Source organism: Phocoena phocoena, chromosome 9, assembly GCF_963924675.1.
Source record: "Phocoena phocoena chromosome 9, mPhoPho1.1, whole genome shotgun sequence".
In the NCBI taxonomy this organism is placed as follows: domain Eukaryota; kingdom Metazoa; phylum Chordata; class Mammalia; order Artiodactyla; family Phocoenidae; genus Phocoena; species Phocoena phocoena.
Window position 1 is genome coordinate 2,930,314 of NC_089227.1, and position 22,601 is coordinate 2,952,914.

Consider the following 22,601-nt stretch of genomic DNA (forward strand, 5'->3'; position numbering starts at 1 on the left):
GTTCTGGAATGGGAGAGATCAAAAGAGGAGGTGTGGTATGAGGACCTGTTTCATGTCTTCTTTGCCACCTTCTCACATCTGCATACAAATCCAGCTCCTGTTAACTCACTGCTACCTAAGTCTTTCCATCTTATCTTTGGCTGTGCTGACTGGTTTTCAAGAAAATGTATCTTACCTCTTTGTAATGACCTAAGTGGGACATGCCACCTGTGGTACAAATCACAAAGAAGGTGCACAGCCAAAGGTGCCCAGTGGCAGTCTCTGGCAGAGTGGGAGGAACGTTCGGGGTCGGGGGCAGGCAGAGGCTGAAGGTCAAAGACGCCATAATGTCGATTCCTGCTGGACGCATTCCGCAGTGAGACCAGGGGCCAGTGATGTAGCTGCTTCTGGCTCAGTGTCTCCCCAGAGAGGGTGGAGCGAGAACTCGCCCGGCCTCCAGGTACTCAGGTCTGAGTTCCACCACTAACACGTCGTTTCTTAGCCAGAGAACACAGGTCTAACTCCTGCTGAACTTACGAGGAGACACACAGAGCTGACGGCTGGCGGATGAACTTGCCTGCTGAGCTCCCACGGCCGCAACCAGATGCAAGTCCGACGGGCATGCAGGTGAGGTGCACACGCCCACAAGGGGCGGGAATCACACCCGGCACTTCACGTGCCTACCGCCCATAGCTCCCCAGAGACAAGGGAGAGCAGCGCCCAGATTTCAACGTGGAGTAAGAAAGGAAACAAACGACAACAAAGGAGTCGTTTTCCCTCACCTTTTTAAAGACCTGAATCAAAACAGGTGAACCGCTTTCTGCCTGGCTGGGCAGGAGATCCTAGTTTTTCCTGCTGTAAACAATGCCCGGGACGGTCCTGCTAAATAAAAGCTCCGAGCTGGATGCGTTAACCCCTGGTGCACACGTGGTCAGGAGGACAGGGCTAGGGGACGGGAGGGGTCCCGCTATGCCCGGGCCAGGCTCTGCGGGGCCCCGGTCTGTTCCCCCTGTGCTTCTGTGCTCTCTTCCTGACGTTCCTGTGGGTGTGTGAGAGGGCATGAAAAGGGAAGGTGGGCAGGTGGGTTATGTCCAGGGCAGGAGAAGGTCCTCGGACATGCACGTGGGGAGAGGAAGACATGGAGAGAATTGTCCCGGGGCAGGAGAAGGAGACAGGAGTCTCCTGTTCTGTCTGAGGCTTGTTCATTCTCTACGCAGACCTTTGTTGGAAAGGCTCCCAAGGGTGGGGATGCGATGTATTTCCTCAGCGCTGGAGAGACCCAGGGGGAAGCTCTTCTCCAGGCTGATGCAGGCCTTTAAAAGCTGAGGACCTTCCTGGCGGTCCAGTGGTTAGGACTCTGAGCTTCCACGGCAGGGGGTGCGGGTTCCATCCCTGGTTGGGGAACTAAGATACCACGTGGCACGCAGCGCGGCCAAAAAAAAAGCAGCTGCTAAATCTTGTCCTTGGTCTCCCCAGCAGATGCCACACGCTGACACTGTCTCCCCAAACCCAGGCAGGGGCCCGGGGGAAGCTGGGGTCTGAGGGTTTACATAAGGTCAAGTGTAGGGCAGTCCGTGGGCCTGGCTGTCCCATCCTGTTAGGCCCCCTGAGCTCCTGGGCTGTGGCCACTCCTCCCTGCCAAGGGCCACCCTCTCCCCTCAGCCCTTCCTCCCTCGCGGGCTCTCCAGGGCGGACAATTCACGGTGAGGACCACGGGAGCGGCCACTGAAAGCTCACGGCCTTGGCCTGTGGGGCTTCAAACCCACTCTCTTCAGAGATGACACAGCTCCAGAGCTGTCTAAGCCTCGGTGTCATCCTTCCGACTCATCTGTCTAATCCTCCATTTCTGAATCCCCTACAAATTTCATTTGCATTCGGAAGCATGTCCAACGTCCAGATGATCAAACAGATTTTGAGGATGGAAAAGAAGTCTTTGTGAAAAGAGATCGAATGAATCAGGATGATTTTGCCTAGAGAAAGTTGGTAAGTAATCCAACGATTATCTCCTTTCCCCACAAGCTGGCAGGGAGCTAGCTGTCATTTCCAAAGAAGACAGAGAAAGATCGAGTGGTTCGATGGTGGAAGAGGATGGACTTCCTAACCAGAGGGCTGCATATCTCATGTGGGCGCCAGCTGTTCCCCGGGCTGAATGCATGGAGACGTTTCACCATCGGGAAAATGCAGCCCTGGATGGTACCTGCTTTATAAGGCAATAACCCAGCACAGCTCAGGCATCCTGATGGAGGGATGCACCCAGGCTCGATGTGCTGTGTGTGTGTGCGTGTGTGTGTGTGTGTACGGTGAAATACATAGAGCTAATATCCAACTGGAGGTGGGAATGCTATACATGGTGCTTATTAAAGTCCAAAAGAAATCCCAGGAAACAACGAAGAAAGCCTGATCCCAGACAGGGTGTGACAAGAAACAGAAACAAAATGAGCCTTTAATTGTGGCTGTTGCTAGACTCAAATTAAGCTGTTTTTCCCCTTCTGGTGCCTCAGTCTCCCCTTCTGCGGGAGCTTGGCCACTGGCTGTAGGGTTCAAAGATTCTAGTACGTTAAGTCCCCCCAGCTCTGGAGCACAGCCGCCTTGGCATTCACAGCCGGCCTGAGCGAGCTTAGCAATACAGCCTATACGATCGCATCATTGCTGTGCTGTGCTGTGCTGAGTGGGCCACCTGCGGGCACTGCGAGGACAGTTCTAATTTGAGGGACATTTATTTGCTCCTAGCCGGCTGTCTCCACCCACACGATGCAATTCTGGCTGAAGTCTAACCACAACATGAATGATTAATGGGTTAAATCATTCTTCACGGGTGCCTGCCTGGCATTCGGAGTGCATTCACTGTTAACTGGACACACTGCATTGAGCGTTGAGAGAGTAAAGCTGCAGGGAAGAGGCACACACATCCCCAGGCAAGAATGGAAAGTCTGGAAACGCAGCGCCGACACCAGAGACCAGAGAGGTGAGGCGTCGACACAGATGAAACGAGAGGCACGTACGTGTGGGTCTCAGGTCGGAGGCCTCGGAAACAGCGCCTTCCCCAGGAAAGCCGAGAGGCTCTGCCACGTCTGTGTCAGGAGGAGGGTAGGGTGGGGGTGGGGGAAGCACTAACTGGGGGGGGCCCCGAGCAGTGCCTCTGGGAGGCTTCTGTGGCACCTGCCGTCCGACACCTACGTGGAATCAACAGGGATTACTTCAGAAGGTTAAGCCCAGAGGCCCTCTGTCTCCAACGGAAAGTACGTCACCATCACTCAGCCACACCGAGAGCGCCTCACAGCTCCAGATGCAGACACACCTGCACTAAGCCCAACCTCACCCGACATCAAATCCAACCTCATCCGTCACCAAATGCAGCCACGCCTGGAACCAAATCCAAACACACCCAGCCGCAAATCCAAGCTCTCTAAAGTTTTAACGTTTTACATACATGGGGTCCCATCCTTGGGTTAATTTGAATGTAGTGCACAGTTGCCGTTTGTTTCTGAAAGGCACAAGTATTTTTAAAGGCTGAAATTATTATTAAGAGGTCCCTAAACAGCTCTGTCAACTTCAAAGGAACTCTTTTTCTTCACGTTAGTCTTTTTCAGGTTCACAGGTTTTTTAGCTTATTCTTGTTGCTTACATCTATTATTACCTATTACAGATCCAATAACCCCTAATTTGATTTACCTCTTGAAGCCCATTTATACTATCCACCTCTTCCACTGTCTGCGGTAACAGTTTTTAAACTTTGTTTTGAAAAGGATCCTGGGCTGCAGAAAGGGTGAGGATGTCCCCCAGGCCAGTCTACCTCTCAGGCCAACCGAGCAGCCCTCTTTGATCTGTTCACATTGGGGACCTATTTACCATTTTCTATAGAAATGGTTATCTTCTGCTAACAAAGTTTTTGAAAGTTAATGACAATATAACGAATGATGGGAGTTACTAGTATCATAAACTGTGTTCATGATCATTTCTTTAAAAAATACTGTCTTCAAGCTCTAAAGTTTAGAATCTTCTAGTAACTAATAGAGTCTACACTTCATGCCCTTCATCAGACTATTAATAAAAATATTAAGACATCATTTCTTCATCAAGAAATATATCCATTATTCCTTCTCTTGCTTATAGTTCTTTAGACTTGGAAAAATATTAATCTCCTCATATATACACATCATTTCCTCCCTCAAAGTGCACGTAAGCCAAGGCGTCTGAATGAGTGTGGTTTGCTTGGCCCAGGTAAGCACCTGACATGACAAGGCAACCCCAAGGGCGAGGCAGGTAGAAGAATACCCTCTCTACTGGAAGGCTTCCTTTTGTTTACCAGGAAATTTCGGTCGAGACCCAAATCCAGCCGGCTGTAATACTACGTTGGTGCAAGTTCCAAAAACATTTTCAATTTCTATCTGCAGCTGTTCTGAATACACAAAGAAGCTCAGCGTATTTTGTTGTGGTTTGGGCTACTTTTTCAAAATGATTATCTTTTAACCTAAAGCCAAGACTTCGGTTAAAAGTTCTGCTGTAGTGCCATTCATTACTGTACTTTTAACTCATGGGGATTTCTGATGGGGACGGAAGTCTGCTTTGAAATGGCCACCAAGACCGCTGACCTCAAAAAATATCCAAAGTTATTGACGGGAGGAAGGGAGCTTCCTGCCTCCTCCTTAATCCACAAAACAGAAGTCTATGGACCAGAGAGAGACCCACAGCAGTTACTACCATGCATACCTCCTCTTTGTGCATGTTCCTTAGAGAGGGAACTGTCTCTACCGTTTTCACTTTAAAATGCCCATCTCCCTTTTTCTGAGACCCCTGTGAGTACCAGCTGCCCACCCCCAGGCCAGGCTCTCCAAACGCGTTGCACACAGACCTTGGTCCTTCAAGGCTGAATCGGGAGGTCCTTCCCGGGGTTAAAATGGGCTATCTGGCCTGGAGGTTGGCAGGATTCACCACATCTACACTACCCTAACCATGGATGCTTCTTAGAATTTCAACAAGGACTCTCAATCTGAGTTCATCATCCATTTTAGAAAAGAGTGGGGAGAAAGCTTGGAAGGCGGAATGGGAGTCTCATTATGAAAAGAGAAAAAAAGAAAACCAGGTTTATTTGAAGGAGCTTCTGATCACATTTCCTTCAAATCAGATAGTTTCTCCTTTGGGAACGACGATGGACTCACGTGAAATATTGGCTGTATCTCCTTAGCAAAATCGATTCCCAGTCTGTGAAACGCTAAGACATTAAAATCGAGGCATTGGCCATGGGGAAAATGCTGACCAACAGCCGAGGAGCTCTTACGAAAGGTTTAGGGAGCAACAGAGCGACCACTTATCCTTGGGCGTCTTTTCCCTTTGGGGGCTGCAGCCATGAGATCAACGGCAAAAGTGAGGCTGCCCGGGAGACTGAATGGCACTCCTGTGATGACTGAAGCACTTGTGTCAGGGGCTTATCTCGGTCCCTACATAAATGAAACAACAAACACTGAATGATTTTAGAATAAAATTGGCCATCCCTGGCTGGTGGACCTAGAGACTCCCATCTCTTCTCTCCCTTGTAACATGAGGGACTAGGTATCATGGTCGAATATGTCTCTGCTCACAGACACCAGGATTGCACCCTCTTTACTCTGGCTTCTCTTTTTCTCAAAGAATACCATATAGGAAAGCTCTATAAGTGGAGATCAATTTCAAACAGGGTGCTCAAAAGATGACTGAACTGTTGTCACATGACCTATTGTATAAACGCTCTGGGGTCGAGATGTCTTCCACACCAGCATCCACGGGCGCCATCCTGGGACTCATCCCCTTCGGTCAGGGAGGCGCCGTCCCCCAGCCACACTCACCAGCTCTCCATCACTCGCACTCTCCCGAGCCTCCTTGACCAGCACACCTTTCCCACCTTCTAAACGCCCGCATCACCCCCAGAGACTATGCCTGTAGGATGTCCTTGACTCACAACCGTTCATTTCCAGACTTCCTTTCTTTAGCCTAAATGTTTTCCGAGTTAATGCCATCACGGAGGAAGCCAGGGCAGGGGTGAGAAGCAGCGCTGAGATGCAGGCCAAGCACCCAGAGGCGCGCGGACGCCATCACTCACCCGTCCTGCCCTTCCTGTCCTCCTCCCTGCCCTCCGTGCGGGGGGGCACCAGCGGGCTGGACGGCGGGGGCTGGGGTGCAGGGGGAGCTGGTGCACGCCTCTTCTTCTTCTGTAAGTCCATCTGTGACCCCAGAGACACCTGTGAAGCACAAGGGAGGACAAACAGTCAGCGTGAGGGTGGCTGTGCACGTGAGGGGAGCTGGCCGGCGTGACGGGTACCCCGAGGAGGGCTGGCAGGTTGCCGGTCCCCTTTCTGGGGCTCCTGGGCAGGTGGTGGAGGCATATGGGTGTGAGGGCTTGCTGGTTGCCCGGGAGTGGCCCTGAGGGGGTCCGGGGATGCTCAGAGATGCCCCCCAAGACCCCTAGGTGGCAGGGGGCGGGGGCTCTGCCCCGTATTTCCTAGGGGCTCCAGGCAAATCAGAAGACTTGGAAATCTCTCCTCAGCATAACTATGAGAAACGGGATCCTGAGCTCTCACTTAAATGCAAAGAAGAACTATTCCTTCTGGAAGCTTTACCAAGGGCCCCTGCAGAGGAAGGACAGAGGGCATCTCTGGCCTTACCCTTAGCCTTTCTCTCGCTCTCCTGCCCCTTCAGCCAGGGTAGCAACTGTCCACAGGCCGACCGCCCCGCACCCAGAACCACAATGGATTTGCCAGCCCATGGGACACGGGCATATGGGACACCACGCTCCCACCCAGCACGGAAACCCAGCTCCTCTGGGAGACTCAACAATGACAGATGCACAGCTTCTAACGGCGGCTTGTTAGGATCGAGCAGGTCTCATTGTTGAAGGGGAAGTCCATTTTGTCTGCAAGGCTGGATTCACTGATTCCAGGTCTCTGTTCCCGAAAGAGCGCAAACTGTTCCTCTCCTCTGCGCTACAGACGAAGCTTTCCTGCCTCCACCCTCACCGATGAAACTGCATGTAAAGAGCACCGCGCTACCTGCAGAGGATGTGCAAGGGCCGGCAAGATGCCTGTGCTTGGTTCCTGCCCTGGGGGGCTTACAACAGCCTCGGACCTCCAAGTCCAAGGAGGCCCTGGTCCTTCAAGTGCTCGTCCTGGGAGGGGTGCTGCCAACACCACCTGCTGGGCCTCGAGTCCTTCTCTTGGAGCTCCTTGGTTTATCAGCTCAGGTTCACAGTGGATGGAGTGCGTGTCTCCTCCTCTCAAGGAGGGGAACCTACTCTGCTGGGCCGGACCTGGTGCTGTGTGTGTGTGTGTGTATGTGTGTGTGTGTGTGTGTGTGTGTGTGTGTAAAAGGTCTTTTACAACTTCATCAGTAATACATATCTATTGCAATTTTTTTTTAATTATAAAAGGAAGAAAAAAAATCCTTTAATTGACACTCGGTTAACTACTAACAATTGGCATACATTTTTCTGGTCTTTCTGTTTTCTTTTAAAAGCCATATTTTTTCTATCCTTCTACCACAATACATTATAACCACCTCCTATACCTTTAAAATTCCATGTTTTATGAAAAACATGGACATGAAAAGGCAAACAGTTCCACAAGGCTTAGAGTCAAACCCACAGCTCCTAGCCCACTCCAACAGCAGCCACTTCAAACTACTTTTCGTCTAGCATTTACTCCGTTTTTCTACATAATGAGCTTATTCTGCTGTTTCTTGACTTCTCCCATGTTGGATTTTGGCTTCCTACTCCAGAAGTTCTTTGAGATGCAGGCACACACACAGACACACGACCCCACACATACTTCTCCTCCCCAGTCTTTGACAAAAAGTTAGAGCGCAATATTCAAATTAACATTCACTATTTAGTTATCCATATAGTTATAATAGATATTATAATTATGAAAACAGAAATTTTCTTCAAGAGCAACTTTCTGCGGCCGAGACATATGTGTATGTTGACTACATTTTCTTTTTTTTTTTTTTTTTTTTTTATGCGTTACGCGGGCCTCTCACTGTTGTGGCCTCTCCCGTTGCGGAGGACAGGCTCCGGACGCGCAGGCTCAGCGGCCATGGCTCACGGGCCCAGCCGCTCCGCGGCATGTGGGATCCTCCCAGACCGGGGCACGAACCCGTGTCCCCTGCATCGGCAGGCGGACTCTCAACCACTGCGCCACCAGGGAAGCCCTACATTTTCTTTCTAGATGAACTTTCGTTTGCTGTGAACTTGATAACTGATTTATCTTCTTACTTTTTCTTCTCACTGAGTTTCCTGGAAATTCCTTTGCCCAGATGTTTTATCCTTTGCTTCCTGGATCCTATGCCTTTTTAAAATTCACTTCTTCACTTTAGGGGGGCACTTTCTACCAGCTTTCTGAGACAAGATGGGTATGGGGTAAAATTCTGAGATCTTGAAAACCTAAAAATGTTTGTGTTCTCGTACACCGAGCAGTCAGCATGGTACCTGTGAGGTCTACACCGGAAAGCTCTCTCAGGACGCTCAGCTCTCACTCCACTGTCTTCCAGCCTGCAACCCTGCAGTGGGGACACCCGCCCCCATCCCAGCCCCAGGCTGGCTGGCTGTCTTCCTTCCTTCCACAGGCTTGAGCATCTTCTCACTCCTTGAGCCCTGGACCATCCTGGCATGTCCTGGGTGAAGCTGCTTTCATCCTCTGCTGGGTCATCCACAGACCCCGGCCATCTGTACATCCTGCGATTCTGCAGAATGTTCTAGTACTCTTCCTCAAAGATTTTTTTCTTCCTTCTCTTTTCTCCTTTCTTTCTGGATTCCAATTAGTTGAACGCTGAAAGTTCTAAATCAATTTTTCTTCAATAGTCTTTGTTTTAATTGAAATACGGTTGATTTACAATGTTGTGTTAATTTCTGCTGGACGGCCAAGTGATTCAGTTATATATACATTCTTTTTTATGTTCTTTTTCCATTATGGTTTATCAGAGGATATTGAATATACTTCCCCGTGCTATACAGTAGGACCTTGTTGTTTATCCATCCTATATATACTAGTTTGCATCTGCTAATCCCAAACTCCCAGGCCATCCCTCTCCCTGCCCATCCCCTTGGCAACCACAAGTCTGTTCTCTATATCTTTGCGTCTGTTTCTGTTTCATAGATGGGTTCATTTGTGTCATATTTGAATATTCTTGACTAATTAACATTTTTCCCTCCTTTCTTAGGAATGCCCTTTATTTCATTATCCAACTCTTCTGGCTTTTAAATTTTCCGTTACTATATTTTTAATTTCCAAGTGCTCTTTCTTGTTATATAGTTTTTGAAATAGTTTCATGTATGCTTCCTGGATACATTCTCTTCTCTTTTCTCTCTGAGGCTGTTAATTTATATCTTTAAAAATACGTCTTTCTGCTCAGCTGTAAAAAAGAATGAAATCATGCCATTTTCAGCAACATGGATGGACCTAGAGATTGTCATACTAAGTGAAGTAAGTTAGAGAAAGACAAATATCATATGATATTGCTTATATGTGGACTCTAAGAAAATGATACAGATGAACTTATTTACGAAACAGACTCACAGACATAGAAAAGAAACTTACAGTTACCAAAGGGGAAAGGTGGTGGGGAGGGATAAAGTAGGAATTTGGGAGTAACGCACACACACTACTATATGTAAAATAGATAAACAACAAGGGAAATATACTCAATATTTTTGTAATAACTTATATGGGAAAAGAATCTGGAAAAAGTATATATAACTGAATCACTTTGCCGTACACCTGAAACTAACACAACATTGTAAATCAACTATAATTCAATAGAAAGTGTCTTTATTTTCATTTTCTTTTGTTATACACACTTTTTCTCCAAGTTCCTTTTTTCTCTCTTTGTCTTGGGCTCTTGTCTGTCACATCCTGACCTTGCCTCAGTTTCTGGTGATGCCTGGCCAACTGATCCTAATTAAGTGTGTTTCTGTGGACAGGGTCTGTGGACACTCATGGGATTCTGTGTGGGCACCTGGGAAGAGATCTGGTGAGCTCACTGGGGGATCCCCAAATATCCATATTGGTAGGATCCTCTCTTCCAACCTCCTGCCTGCAGGTGGCAGCTGGCCTTGCAGAGTAGGGTCCAGTGGGAAGGCCTGGGCTCTCATGTAGCGCTGGGCTTCAGGGCTCCCTGACGTCCTAGAGTCAGTCTCTCTCCTTCTTTCTTGTCTGGAGTTCATGGGCAGACCTGCGGCTGCCCATGGCAGGGTGGGGCCTGGAGGCCTTGCTGCTTCACAGCCAGACAGCCCGTCCTTGGTCAGCGGCTCTCCTGCCCACTGCTGTGCAGAGGACTCGCACCCACTGTCCTGAGCCTCGTGGAGGCCGGGCCTCTTCTGATGGCCTCTCCACCCGGCCTGCACCTCTCAACTTCTTCTGCTCTGCCAGGAATTTAGCACCATCAACTCATTCTAGTTCCAAGTGTCTACTGACAACCGTCCTTGTTCCTTCTCCCCTTCTCTTTGCCGTCGTGGACTAATGCTTTTTATTCATTTTAATGGGGTTTTGAGAGGAGAGAGCTAGACTAGCTCATTCCATCAGCCACGTTTTCCCATATCTTTTACAGGCTGCCCAGTACTGCATGGATTCCTCCAGCCACAGTTCATTCAATTCACCCCCTCTTTCTTTGGTGGGATATTAAGACTGTGGTTTTGGCTATGACAGATTAAACTTTGTAGACCTCCTCTATCTTTCCCATATGGCTTTTTCTTTCTCTTCTTTTCCTTTTTTGAGTTTCCAATACATTTCTTGACTGCAACCTCTGAGGTAAGGCACATGTAAGGCTGGAGGAAAATCAGATTCAAAAACTGTTTCCCAGTGTTAAGAATCTTTGTCACGTGGTTACCTCACACTGAGCTCGGGATTAAAGTCACCAGGATTTTTTGAAATAAATGGTTGTCAAAGCTTTCCACTTTTCTGTTAGTATCTGCGCAGTTCCTGACCTCACACTGATGTCCACCATCGAATGAAGGAGAGAGAATTCTATAACATTACATGATCTTCTTTTGGCTGGAGACACTGCCAAGAGCTGTAATTTGGGGCTGACTTGGGGACGTGGTTTCCTCTGTGAGTTCACGCTGGTTGATCAGTGCCCGCTAAGCTCGCACTGACGTCTGTATAATAATGACGTGCTCCGGATTCTGCCGAGTGCCAACGCCGAGTGGGAGAGAATTGAAGAAACAAATGGATCACGGAAGCAATTCTGGCTCACCAGCTTGGAAAAGCAGTTTTACCCGTTGAAAGAAAGTTCTGGCTCACTCCTTGTTACAAGATTTGGAGAAACATCAAGACCCTCAAGCCTTTGCCAAGACGGCCCAGCTTTGCCCCTGGCTGTCACTTTCCCAGAGATAATCACAGCCACTCGACAAACGATGGCCGGAGACGCTGTGTTTTCCCGGCACACGGCTATTTCTGATCAATTAAGGTAATGTCTTTGCTAAGTGTTTTGGCAAAGTCTGAGACTCCAATCAAGACACGATCTAACGGGCAAAAGTTTTTTTCTGCAGCTTTTGTTAGTTTAAGGTGTTTAAACAAAAGTGTTCTGGTAGATGTATTTACAGACTTCTAGAAAATATTGTTACCATGGGCAGCAACGGAGATTTATTAAACATTTACTAAGGGTGCCAACAGTATCTCGTTCGACTACCTCAGAGAGGTCATTTTACTACCTCTGTGTTACAAAGGAAGAAATTAAAGCTTGTAGAAGATTACTTGCCCAAGGTCAGACAGCTAACAAGTGGGCAGAGTGGAGATTCGACACTGGTTTAAACCATTCTCCTCAGGTGTGGAAGAAATAACTCCTTCAGTTTTGAGTAGAAATGTCCTTTCCTAGGATTCCATAAGCAACTAAAGCCCAGGGAATCCTCACTGTTCCACGTGGTACAGTATCCACCTGCTGGATAGATACATCAGAAGCCAACCTGTGCTTTACTTTAAGGCCCCACGCCTATCTTCAGCACATCCTTTGAGGAGCACTTGAAACCTAGTCCAGCTGACTTTCTAGAACTTGTACCTACCACTGTTTTCCTTCTTAGAACCAGGACATGCCGTGGCCACTTTTGGTTAGGCAGGGCTACTTTTACCCTCCATCCCCTCTGGTGACCAGTAGCCAGGAAGCGTTCCCCAATGGCAGAATCAGAGCCCTGGATATCTTGGTTTTTTTAGAAAGCATCCGTTCCACTGTGGCTGCTTTGGTCTCTGAATCTCATTGTGCCGGTCACGTGTAATGTGACTAGACTCAGAAAATTGTTTAAGAGGGAAGGGAAGTGCTGATGTAAAGAGATTGAGTAGGACTCTTACCATGAAACCCAGGGCCACTGTCCCCACCTTGGCTTCTGCACCTTGCTCAGGGCGAAGCACTTGGTAGGAACATAATCAAAAGTGACTGAATGACGGTGTGTGTGTGTGTGGGGGTGGTGGTGGTGGTGTCTGTGTATATGTGTGTGTATTTTCCACGCTCCTTTATAGTTCTCATCTATATGCATAGACATCTTCACATTACTCTTGGAGGAAGTGGACATATTCCTCTAGGTTTCAAGTGTTTAGCTACAGGAGACATCACTAGATTTGAGGGTCTGTCTATGTTTTGAAATAAAATTAGTATGGTTTTCAGCACTTTGCAACGACTTATGTGTTCATTTGTTCTTTAGTTCATTCTTTCCTCCATGCATTCCTCCAACCATCCATCCATCCAACCATCCATCCATCCATCCTTCCAAGCACATGGGTACTTGGTACCAAGCTCCATGCTAGGCACCAGGCACACAGAAGTGAAAGAAGGAAAACCGGGGGCATTTCTTTCAGCCCCATTGAACGGATGGCTCATGTGGGCTTGACTGTGCTCTACTGGGTCCCTGCTTCCTTGCCTTTTCTCAAGCTGTTCCTTCAGCCTGGAAAGTATAAGAGTAAAGAGAGTAAAGTAAAGAGTAAAGTAAAGAGACTTATACTTTAAGGGATAAATCCTTAGTCATCTAAGTCAGTTATTTCTTTATCATGTTCTCATTCTCCAGGGACACCAGGATGCCAACTTTATAGTATAATGGGGTTGCTCCGGATTAAAATTTAAACCTACATTTTCAACTGTTCCTTTTACATGGTGATTATTCCATCTAATTTTCCTTTAAATACACTTGTACTTTTAAGAGAATGGGCACGAGGATTACGAACAAGAACAGCCTAGAAAAATATATCAGCAAGGTGAGAGCGTAGCACGGTGGTCGTGCTTGGACCCTGGAGGCAGAAAGCCAGGTTAGAGTTTTGCTTCCACCATGAGCTGTGTAATATTGGATAAGTTGCTTAAACTCTCTGTGCCTCAATTTCTCCACTGGTAAAACAGGGATGAAAATAGTTACTGTGTTAACTAATAGTTAGTCTTTTGGTGACTGGGATGATTAAGTGAGTCACATCATGAAAGGTACAGAGGATGCTGTCCTCACTGGCGGGCAGCTTCTACCAAGATCTTGTACCTTCTCATCCTCATCATCACCCTCCGAGTCAATGGCAGACAATGCAGTGGGTCCCCGGACAGCTGGAGGTCACCCCCAGAACCAGACCTGGCTGGACCCAAGTCTTGGTTTCAGCTCTTACAGGGAATGGCGGGGTCCCCGGAGAACGTAGTCAAGCTCTGCCTTCCTAGTTAGGTTTCCGGAGGTTACGTGCGCTGACAATACCACCCTGCAGAACAGCGTGGCCGCCCTGGGAGCTGCGAGTAGCACAAAATCTAAGCCAGCTGCACACGCTTGCTCGGATTCCAATGTCTCTGTGCCTCACTTTCCGCTTTTAAATGGAACAATAGTAGTGCCCACCCCACGGGGCACCACGAGGTGTCACGTAAGCATTAAATGTGTGCTCAGAAATATCCCCAGCTGCTAGGAATGCTCCTAGAAAGTGATACATATCTGTTTGCTCAAGAAACAGGAGTCAAGTTGAATAACATCAAAGAACACAAAATCTTAGAGCTGGAATTCCAACTCTTATTTTACACATGAGAAAGCAGAGGACCAGAAGTTGAATGATGTTTTCAAGACCGACTCCACCTGACTCACCTTGATTAATGAAAGAGAGAGCGATGATGCTTCCCAGCTTATGTGCTGGGAGGAAGGTGCCGTGCCGAGGCTCTCCTATGCAGCCCCGTTATCTTGTTTAATTATCAAAACCACCTCTCACTGTCCAGAAAAGGGAAGTGAGCTTGGAGGGGCTGAGTCACCTGCTGAAGGCCGCAGAGCTGACTGCTGTCTGACACTTCTCTGTGCCACCTGCTTACAAAAGCGGGGGTGGGGGGGGACACATAGTGGGCTGGCCCACGGCCTCCCGCATATCGCTCTGCCTTGAAGGTGGACTGTCTGCTTGATTTGCTGCTGTCTCACTAGCACTGGGAATGTCCTTGGCATATTTCGGGTGCTCACCAAATATCCATCAACTGAGTCAATGCTGTTACCAAAAGCATCCGTATGATGAAACCAGTATCTGTTTTTCCCTTAGGACAGGTACACTCATTGGGTGACTTTCTAAGTGCCTATTATGTGTCAGATACTGACTTGGCGGTGAGCGAGACAGACAGGACCTCGGGGCTGGTTTTATTGGAAGGGACGTGGGTGATGACCAGACGTCTCGTGGACAGTCCTTGCCACACGGGACACCCCTGGAGAACCAGTTTAGGGGGAAGACAAGGCTTTTGGTTTTGGCCACGCCTGTGGAGCTTTCTGGTGGGCAGGCTGGAGGTATCCCACCGAGACACTCGCATGGCAGCGGCACCGAAGCGAAGCACGAATGGGACTTCCCAAGAAGAACGTCGGGGAAGAAGGGAAAATACAACCCTAAGACGGTCTAACTTTCATGGGGCTGCTTTAGGATGGAAGATTCTGGAAGGCTGCTGGAGAGTTGGAAGCAAGCCGAGGGGCTCAAGCAATGTCGCGCAGGAAGTGACCGGGAGGGTCAGAGCCTGCCGAGCTCGGGCAGGGTACGGGTGTAGAACGCCATCATGCAGGGGGAGCCGGCCCTGGGGGGAACGGGGCACCCAGAGCAGAGCAGCATGGAAGAGCCAGATGGGCTGGGCGGGCAGCCCGGGGTGGTGTGCAGCGGCAGGGGGTGTGACAAGGATGAGATGGGGCAGCAGGGGGACAGGCGAGGGGCTGGGGGCTCACTCACGGGGGCCTTTTGCCTGCCCATTCCTCCTCGGGCTCCTGGGACCTGAGCCAGCCCCAGGGGCGGTCCTTGGGCCACTTCCTTCTACCCCAGAGAATTTTCAAGGTGATTCCTTCCAGATTCAATGCCTTTAATGCCACCTTTGTGCAGAGACTCCCATATTCACAGCTCGGCCTGAATTCCTCCCCTGAGCTCCAGGGCCACACACCTAAATGCTTGCTGACGACAACACCTGGACATGGGCATCTGCGCATGTCCCCAACCAACCCCTTGCTTCTCTCCCCAAACCCGCTCCTCCCCCAGGGTAATGGTCACTCCCTGTTTCTAGCGGTTCAGGGCCGGATGCCCCAGGTGCTCTGGAGGAGCCCACACCCCTTCAACAGGCGGGTCTTTCTCCGTGTCCCTGTCACCACTCGCTTGAAGGCACGTTCATCTCTCACCTGGACAAGTGTGGCCGTCCCTCCTCCCTGCGCCCACCCCAGACCCTTCCACATGGAAAGCCGGCCACGCTCTGCCCAAAAGTCTGCAAATGCCTCCAGTCCCATGTCCTGCCTGCAATTAACATGCGAGGGCAAACATCTCAAGATACTGATGTCATTTCCTTTGGGAACATACCGAGAAGTGGAACTGTTGGGTCATATGGTAGCTCTATTTTTAATATTTAGAGTAATCTCCATACTGTTCTCCATAGTGGCTGCACCAATTTACATTCCCACCAACAGTGCAGGAGGGTTCCCTTTTCCCCACATCCTGGCCAACATTTGTTATTTCCTGTCTTTTTGATAAAAGCCATTCTGACGGGTGTGAGGTGATACTCGTGGTTTTGATTTGCATTTCCCTGACGATGACAGATGTGGAGCATCTTTTCGTGTGTCTGTTGGCCGTTTGGATGCCACTTGTAACAACACGGTTGGATCTTGAGGGCATTATGCTAGGTGAGATAAATCAGACAGAGAATATAAGGAATCTAAAAAAGCCAAACTTGTGAAAACAGTAACATGGTAGCTACCAGGGGCTGAGAGGTGAGGAGACAGGAAAGAGGTAGTTTCAGGAGACAAACCTGCAGAGCGTAGATGAATAAGCCCTGGAGACCTACTACCCAGTGCAGCGATCATAGACAACAACATTGTACGATAATCATCAAACTTGCTAAGACACTAGATCTTGATTATTCCCACAAGAAAAAGAGAAATGATAATTATGTGATGGGACGCAAGTGCCGACTGTTGCTACAATCAGATTACAGTATATAAATGTATCACATCTGCACTCGGGGCACCTTAAATGTGCACAATGTTATACGTCAAATAGATTTCGATGAAAATGAAAGTAAAATCCTCTGGCAGAAGCAGCCGAGGTAACTGGATGGGAGTGGAGAGTGAGCTCTGGGGAGAGGCAACCTCTGCTGTGAGATCTGCCGTAGAGCAGACCTGCGGGTCGGTGTGGACCAGGCTGGCACCTGGAGGGGCTCCAACCTGCTGGCCAGGTGATGGAGCTGAGCGCACCCACAGCTGCGCTGGCCCAGCTCTGTTTTGGGCACCTACAGAGATTGTGCAAGAACCCAGACAGATAGCAATGATGCTGGCCACGGCCAGTGCCTCTAAGGGGAGGAAGGGGAGGTAGCATCCAAGGAGGAAGCAGAGTTCCAAGTCTGGGGCTTTAGGTCAAAGAGCGTCACTCAGGGAATGCGCAAGCCCCAGAGCTGGCCGCGGCTGGCCCCTGTGAGTGAAGAAATGTCGCTGCCGTATCAGTACACAAAGGATGTTGCCGCCATCAAGCCATCACGTTACAGTGGCCCTGACGGTGAGCCCTGAGGGAACTCAGGATGGAAGCAGGACGCCCTCAGTCCAGCCGTCAGCCACGGCAGCCCACCCCAGCGGTGCACCCTGAGGGGACTCAGGATGAGAAAACACAGGACACCGGCCCCAGATGGCTGAGGTGCAGAACAAAGGGATGCTTTCAGTGAGCCCAGACTCTTGCATCTTCCCATGCATAGAAAAGCGCTGAATTCCTTCACTTGAGATGCCTGGTTTTCTTTCATTAACAGTCATCTTTTGATGTTCCCACTACCTGGTCTTTGTTGCAAAAATTCCTATATATCCTGGCTCCCCGCTTACCTCTTTGGAGCAGTCCCTCAGAGCAACCCAAGAGGCTGCGCCCTGGGCTTCAGTCCTTAGTTTTGTCTGCCACATGTAACATAATTCTCAAATTTTAGGTTGTGCGCTATTTTTCAGTCGACACCCCAAGGGCATGTTTCCATTGGGATTTGCTTGTTTCTTCTCGTTTCCTCATTTATTTAGCCGTGCTTCTCTCAAGGATGCTTCCCTTCCAATGCACCCGGAGACACAGCCCTCAGCTCCAGTCTGCTGAGCCGATCTGTCCTCCAGGGGTGTCTAAACACCTGCCCTCTAGACCCTCCCCAGGTGAGAGAGCCCTTGGGGAACCAGGGCTTAGGTATTAGTACTAACGTGTGACTTTCCTTCTGGGAATTTGGGGAGGGGGGGGTCAAGGAGATGGTGACATCATATCCTGATTTTACAGAGGTCCCTAAATCCCACGATAAAGAGTACATCCACCCCATCACCAAAGACATAAAATGTGGGGACCCTGAATCTTAGATTTCCCTGTACAGTCTTAATTTCAAAAGTTTACCTTGCTGTCAGAGGATATCCCACCATTTAATTTGGGTCACTCTAAATAAAGTAGCATTGATTCTGTGTGAGTTAACATCATACTTGATGAAAGCAGTATCCTGGCTGGGTGTCATCTGGGCAGATGGTTGGCACAAATTCTAGCTGAACTGATATGTAACCGTTTCACCCCTAAAATGAGCCCTTCTAGGAACTGTACAAGCCATACATCATAGACCTATGCGCAAGGTGTGGGGAATTTTTATCAGTTATTTGCTACCATTAGATGACTAAGGTCACCATAGTTTTGGCCATGGAAATTCCGGTATCCATCCAATGTTTTGGGATTCTGCTTTATTCTTAGGCTACTAAGAAAGGCTAAGATCTTAAAAGTAAAAATTTGGAAACAGCCTCAGTGTCTACCACATAGAACTGGCTAAGTGCTTTATGGTGGACTGGCTGGCTTTTACACAGCCCTTAAAATGGGGACTATATTTATGAACTCCTGTGGAAAAGAGCCCCAAGATACATTGTTAAGTGAAAAGGTATAAAACAGTTTGCATGGTATGTTTCCATTTGTGTAAAGAGGAAGCCATTGCTTATGTACAGACACACACACACACACACACACACACACACACACACACACACACACACTATATCTGAAGGGTACAGAGTGACCATACATATTACTATACTACTTGTTCTTGGGGAGGAGAAGTGAGGGGGAAAAGGATGAGGAATAATTTTCACTCTGTATCTTTTGATATTTTTGGAATTTTGAAACATGTAACCGGATTACCAGTTCAAAAAATAAATTTAAACAAAACCTTAAGAAAAAAAAGAAAGAAAGGCTGAGAAGACTCCACCCAAACTCTGATGCCTCAGGTCAACCAAATGACTCCCTTTGGTTGTTTATATTCCATCAGCTAAAATTAAAGCCCTCTTCACAGGTGGGAGCAGGCACGCTGCCAGGGAAAACAATTTCTATCATCACCATCTTTGGTAATTCCAGAAAGAAAAACACTGGGCATGCTTCATGGAAAGTTATGAGAAAAAACAAAAGTTGCTATTCCAGCACTTTCTTTCTACCTCAGTTAGAACAAAATGCCCTAAAACAGAATACTGATTATGAGCTTTTGGTTTTTAAATAGAGATTTTTAACATGGAATCCTCAAGTCTGATTTTCCTTCCTATTTCCCAGGGTGTACCAAAGACACTTATACCACTTCAACAGACATTTATGAAGGGTTAATTTTTCTTCTAAAATTGCATCAGCCAGAAATCTGTGCAGTGATAGTTCTCTGTAGGTTTACAATCTTTTTGTTTTTATTTTAATTTTTTCTGGCTTGCTTTTCTTTTCGTAATTTTTAATTTTATTAGAGTATACTTGATTTACAATGTCATGTTAGTCTCAGTTGTACAGCACAGTGATTCAGTTATACATATGTACATATATATATATTATTTTTCATTCTTTTCCCTTATAGGTTATTACAAAATATTGAGTATAGTTCTCTGTGCTATGCAATAGGTCCTTGCTGATTATCTAGTTTATATTGGGCTGGCCAAAAAGTTCATTCGGGTTTTCCGTAACATCTTTCGTAAAAATCCAAATGAACCTTTTGGCCGACCAGGTATATAGCCATGTGAATCTGTTAGTCCCAAACTCCTAATTTATCTCTCTCCCCCTTTCCCCTCTGGTAACCACAAGTTTGTTTTCTATGTCTGTGGGTCTAATTCTGTTTTGTAAAAAAGTTAATTCCTATCTTTTTCTTAGATTCCACATATAAGTGATATCCTAGGATATTTGTCGTTCTCTGTCTGGTTTACTTCACTCATTATGACAATCTCTAGGTCCATCCATGTTGCTGGAAACGGCATTATTTCATTCTTTTTTCATGGCTGAGTAATAATCCATTGTATGTATGTACCACGTCTTCTTTATCCATTCATCTTTCAGTGGACACTTAGATTGCTTTCACGTCTTGGCTGTTGTGAACAGCGCATGTATCTTTTCAAATATAATCGTTTTTATGTTTAAAGTACTGGCAGAAAAATTTCTTCTTTTAAAATTTCACACTCAGGCATTCAGGAAGGTTGCCACTCACTGGCATCGGCGCGCCACGGGCAACCCCTCACCTCTGCCAATGCTCCCCGTGCTCTCAGCAGAGCCCGGGACTCTGGCAGAGGAATAAAACAGGGGTCCATCCCACCCACGACCCACAGATAGGACAGGAGATGGAGGGAGTAAGAATTAGAAAGAAGCACCGGTAGGTAATACAGGATGCAGGCCCAGCAGGGGTTCCCCTGACAAGCAGAGGTGACGACAGGCAGGTTAAGCAGGTGACAGCCTCAACCCTCGAGCAGATGACGCCCCTGTCCTCGGGATGGACCCCCACCAGCAAACAGCACATCATTTCTTCTTCCCCTGCCAGCATTAGTACCATGGTCCACCACCCCACTTCGGCCAGCTGGTCCCTCGGCCAAAACCGAGATCTTGTCTTCAGAGCAAAATTAACAGCCTCCTTTGACCGCGGCCTCTCTGAGTCTCTAAACCCCGGCTCCCTCCCCGGCTTCCCCTGAATCCAGGTGGCAGCGGCCTCCTCACCAACCTTCCCACAGCCCCGCGGTCCTGGAAGGACGCTCCGCTTTCTGCCCCAGCTGCTCTCCTTCCTCTGCTGCTCCCCCGGCTCCTCTGGCCTCCTCCCCTTTCGTGTCTTACCCACTCCTCTATTCCCAGCCATCCCCTATATGCGGATAATTCTCAGACTGCCCAGTGTGACCACCCCCTTCTCCCCACCTCGGAGCTCCACGGACAATCACCAAGTGGCTTCCCCTGCGCGTCTCCTGAAGACACAGGTCCCAAATCATCACCTGAACCTACAGTCCCCTCCGACCTGTCCCCTTCCCGTACCTTTGGATATTGGGTGCATCCCAGGTGCTGGGACCCCTCCCGCTGGCACACTTCCTTCACCGCATTGCTCATGAAGGGCTTCGGGTCTTTTCCTGAGTCTCTCAAAACGGTGTCTCCCTCTCTTTTGCTGCTGCTGGGTCTCAGGCCTAGAGCATCCCTGTCTGGATTACTTTAAAGGTGTCTCACCTCACGGTCCGGCCTCCCTTTCTCCCTTCTCTGAGTCCGTTTCCACAGTGTGCCAGGCGCACGGGGATCACTTATTTACTCAAAACTTCCCTAATACCGACTAAGAGCCAGACACTGTCCCACGTTGGGTGGAGAGAGCCTCAACGAAGACAAATTCCTTCCCTCGACTCCCAAGCTCACCTCCTGGTGAGGAGACAACAGGAAGAAACACCTGGATCATTTTAGGTGGTGACCCATCTCATTTAAGACAGAAACGTGCTTTTGTGGGCTGAGGATGGAGGGCTCACCTGAGCAATTAAACAGGAGGGTCAAGAAAGCCCTCTCTGAGGAGGCGGACATCTGCCTTGAATGATGATGAACAGGAGAATATTACAAGCGAGGACAGGAGAGGGTGGGAGCCGCTCGGCTTCGTTGCCACTACAATAGGACAGGGAGGCCACTGCGGCCAGAGGCCCTGCATGGCGCTCCTGGCCTCTGAAAGAAGCTTGGCTTTATTCGGTGTCACTCCCTCCTTAAAACTGTAAGTAGGATCAAGCCCAAATGATGCCTGCAGCAGCCACCCAGCTCCTTGGGGGGTTGGGGGCAATTCTTCCTGTCTCATCTCACCCCCCCTGCGGGCCTCACACACCTCAGCCTCGAACACCACCACGGGGTCCCCTCCACCTGCGTCATCCTGTCTTGCATCTAGCAGACTCCTATCCACCCTTCAAGACCCCAGTGCAATGTCCCATCCCCACCAAACATAAACATCTGCCTCTTGCACACCCCAGGACACTTGCACCTGCTGTGGCTGCCCCATCACGCATGCCTGACTTCCCCCTGGACTGCGACCTCCTCAAAACCAGGGGTGAAGCTTGTCCACCTGTGTTGCTCAGCACCTGAGTCTGGCTCCAGGCAGGACAGGCAACAGCCCCCAACACGTTTTGGCAGGTAGGAAACTAAGCAGGTGCATTTCTGAATGGTAAAGACCCTGCCTACGTAACGCCGTGTACTTGTAGCACTCTCTTCCCACTTATCCACAGGGACACAGAGCAAGCACGTCCCAGGAAGATGTGAGGTCATGGCCATATCCTGTTCACCTGTACTGGGACCATTCCGAACAGGCTCAGGTGGATTAGCCAGCATCCCACAGAGATTTTCAGGTGGGCATCCATCGCCATTTTCGGCAAATACTCTCTCTCTCACACACACATGCATAGGCTTGGATACAACTTAAGTAAAACTTGCAAAAGCATTAGAGAGAAAGACAGAAATGCTATAGGGTGAGTTTAAAAAGTATATTCTGAAATAGAGTCCACAAATATAGTCAACAGATCTTTGACAGAGGAGCAAAGGAGAAAGGAGCAATGGAGAAAATAGTCTTTCAGCAAATGGCTCTGGAACAACAGGACATCCACATGCAAAAAAAAAAAAAATGAATCTAGACACAGTCCCTACACCCTTTTCAAAGAGTAACTCAAAGTGGATCACAGACCGAAAATATTAAATGTAAAGCTATACAACTCCTGGAAGATAATACTGGAGAAAATCCAAATGACCTTGGGTTTGGTGATGACTTTTGAGATACAACACCAAAGACATGATCCATAAGAGAAATAATTGATAAGCTGAACTTCATTAAAGTTAAAAACCTGCTCTGCAAAAGATGCTGTCAAAAAATGAGAACACAAGCCATGGACTGGGAGAAAATATCTGCAAAAGATACATCTGATAAAATTCTGTTATCCAAAACATAACAAA

The 22,601-nt window shown here is 48.4% G+C and overlaps 1 protein-coding gene across 1 annotated transcript in view; it reads right to left on the reverse strand.

Moving 5' to 3' along the window:
• Nucleotides 1-22,601, reverse strand: part of COBL (cordon-bleu WH2 repeat protein) — a 177,704-nt gene that overhangs the window by 55,920 nt on the left and 99,183 nt on the right. The window contains exons 11-12 of the mRNA XM_065884338.1: nucleotides 6,056-6,194; nucleotides 2,982-3,152 (exon numbers count right to left, since the gene is read on the reverse strand). Of these exons, the coding sequence (XP_065740410.1) occupies nucleotides 2,982-3,152; nucleotides 6,056-6,194 (310 nt within the window). The remainder of the gene's footprint in view (nucleotides 1-2,981; nucleotides 3,153-6,055; nucleotides 6,195-22,601) is intronic.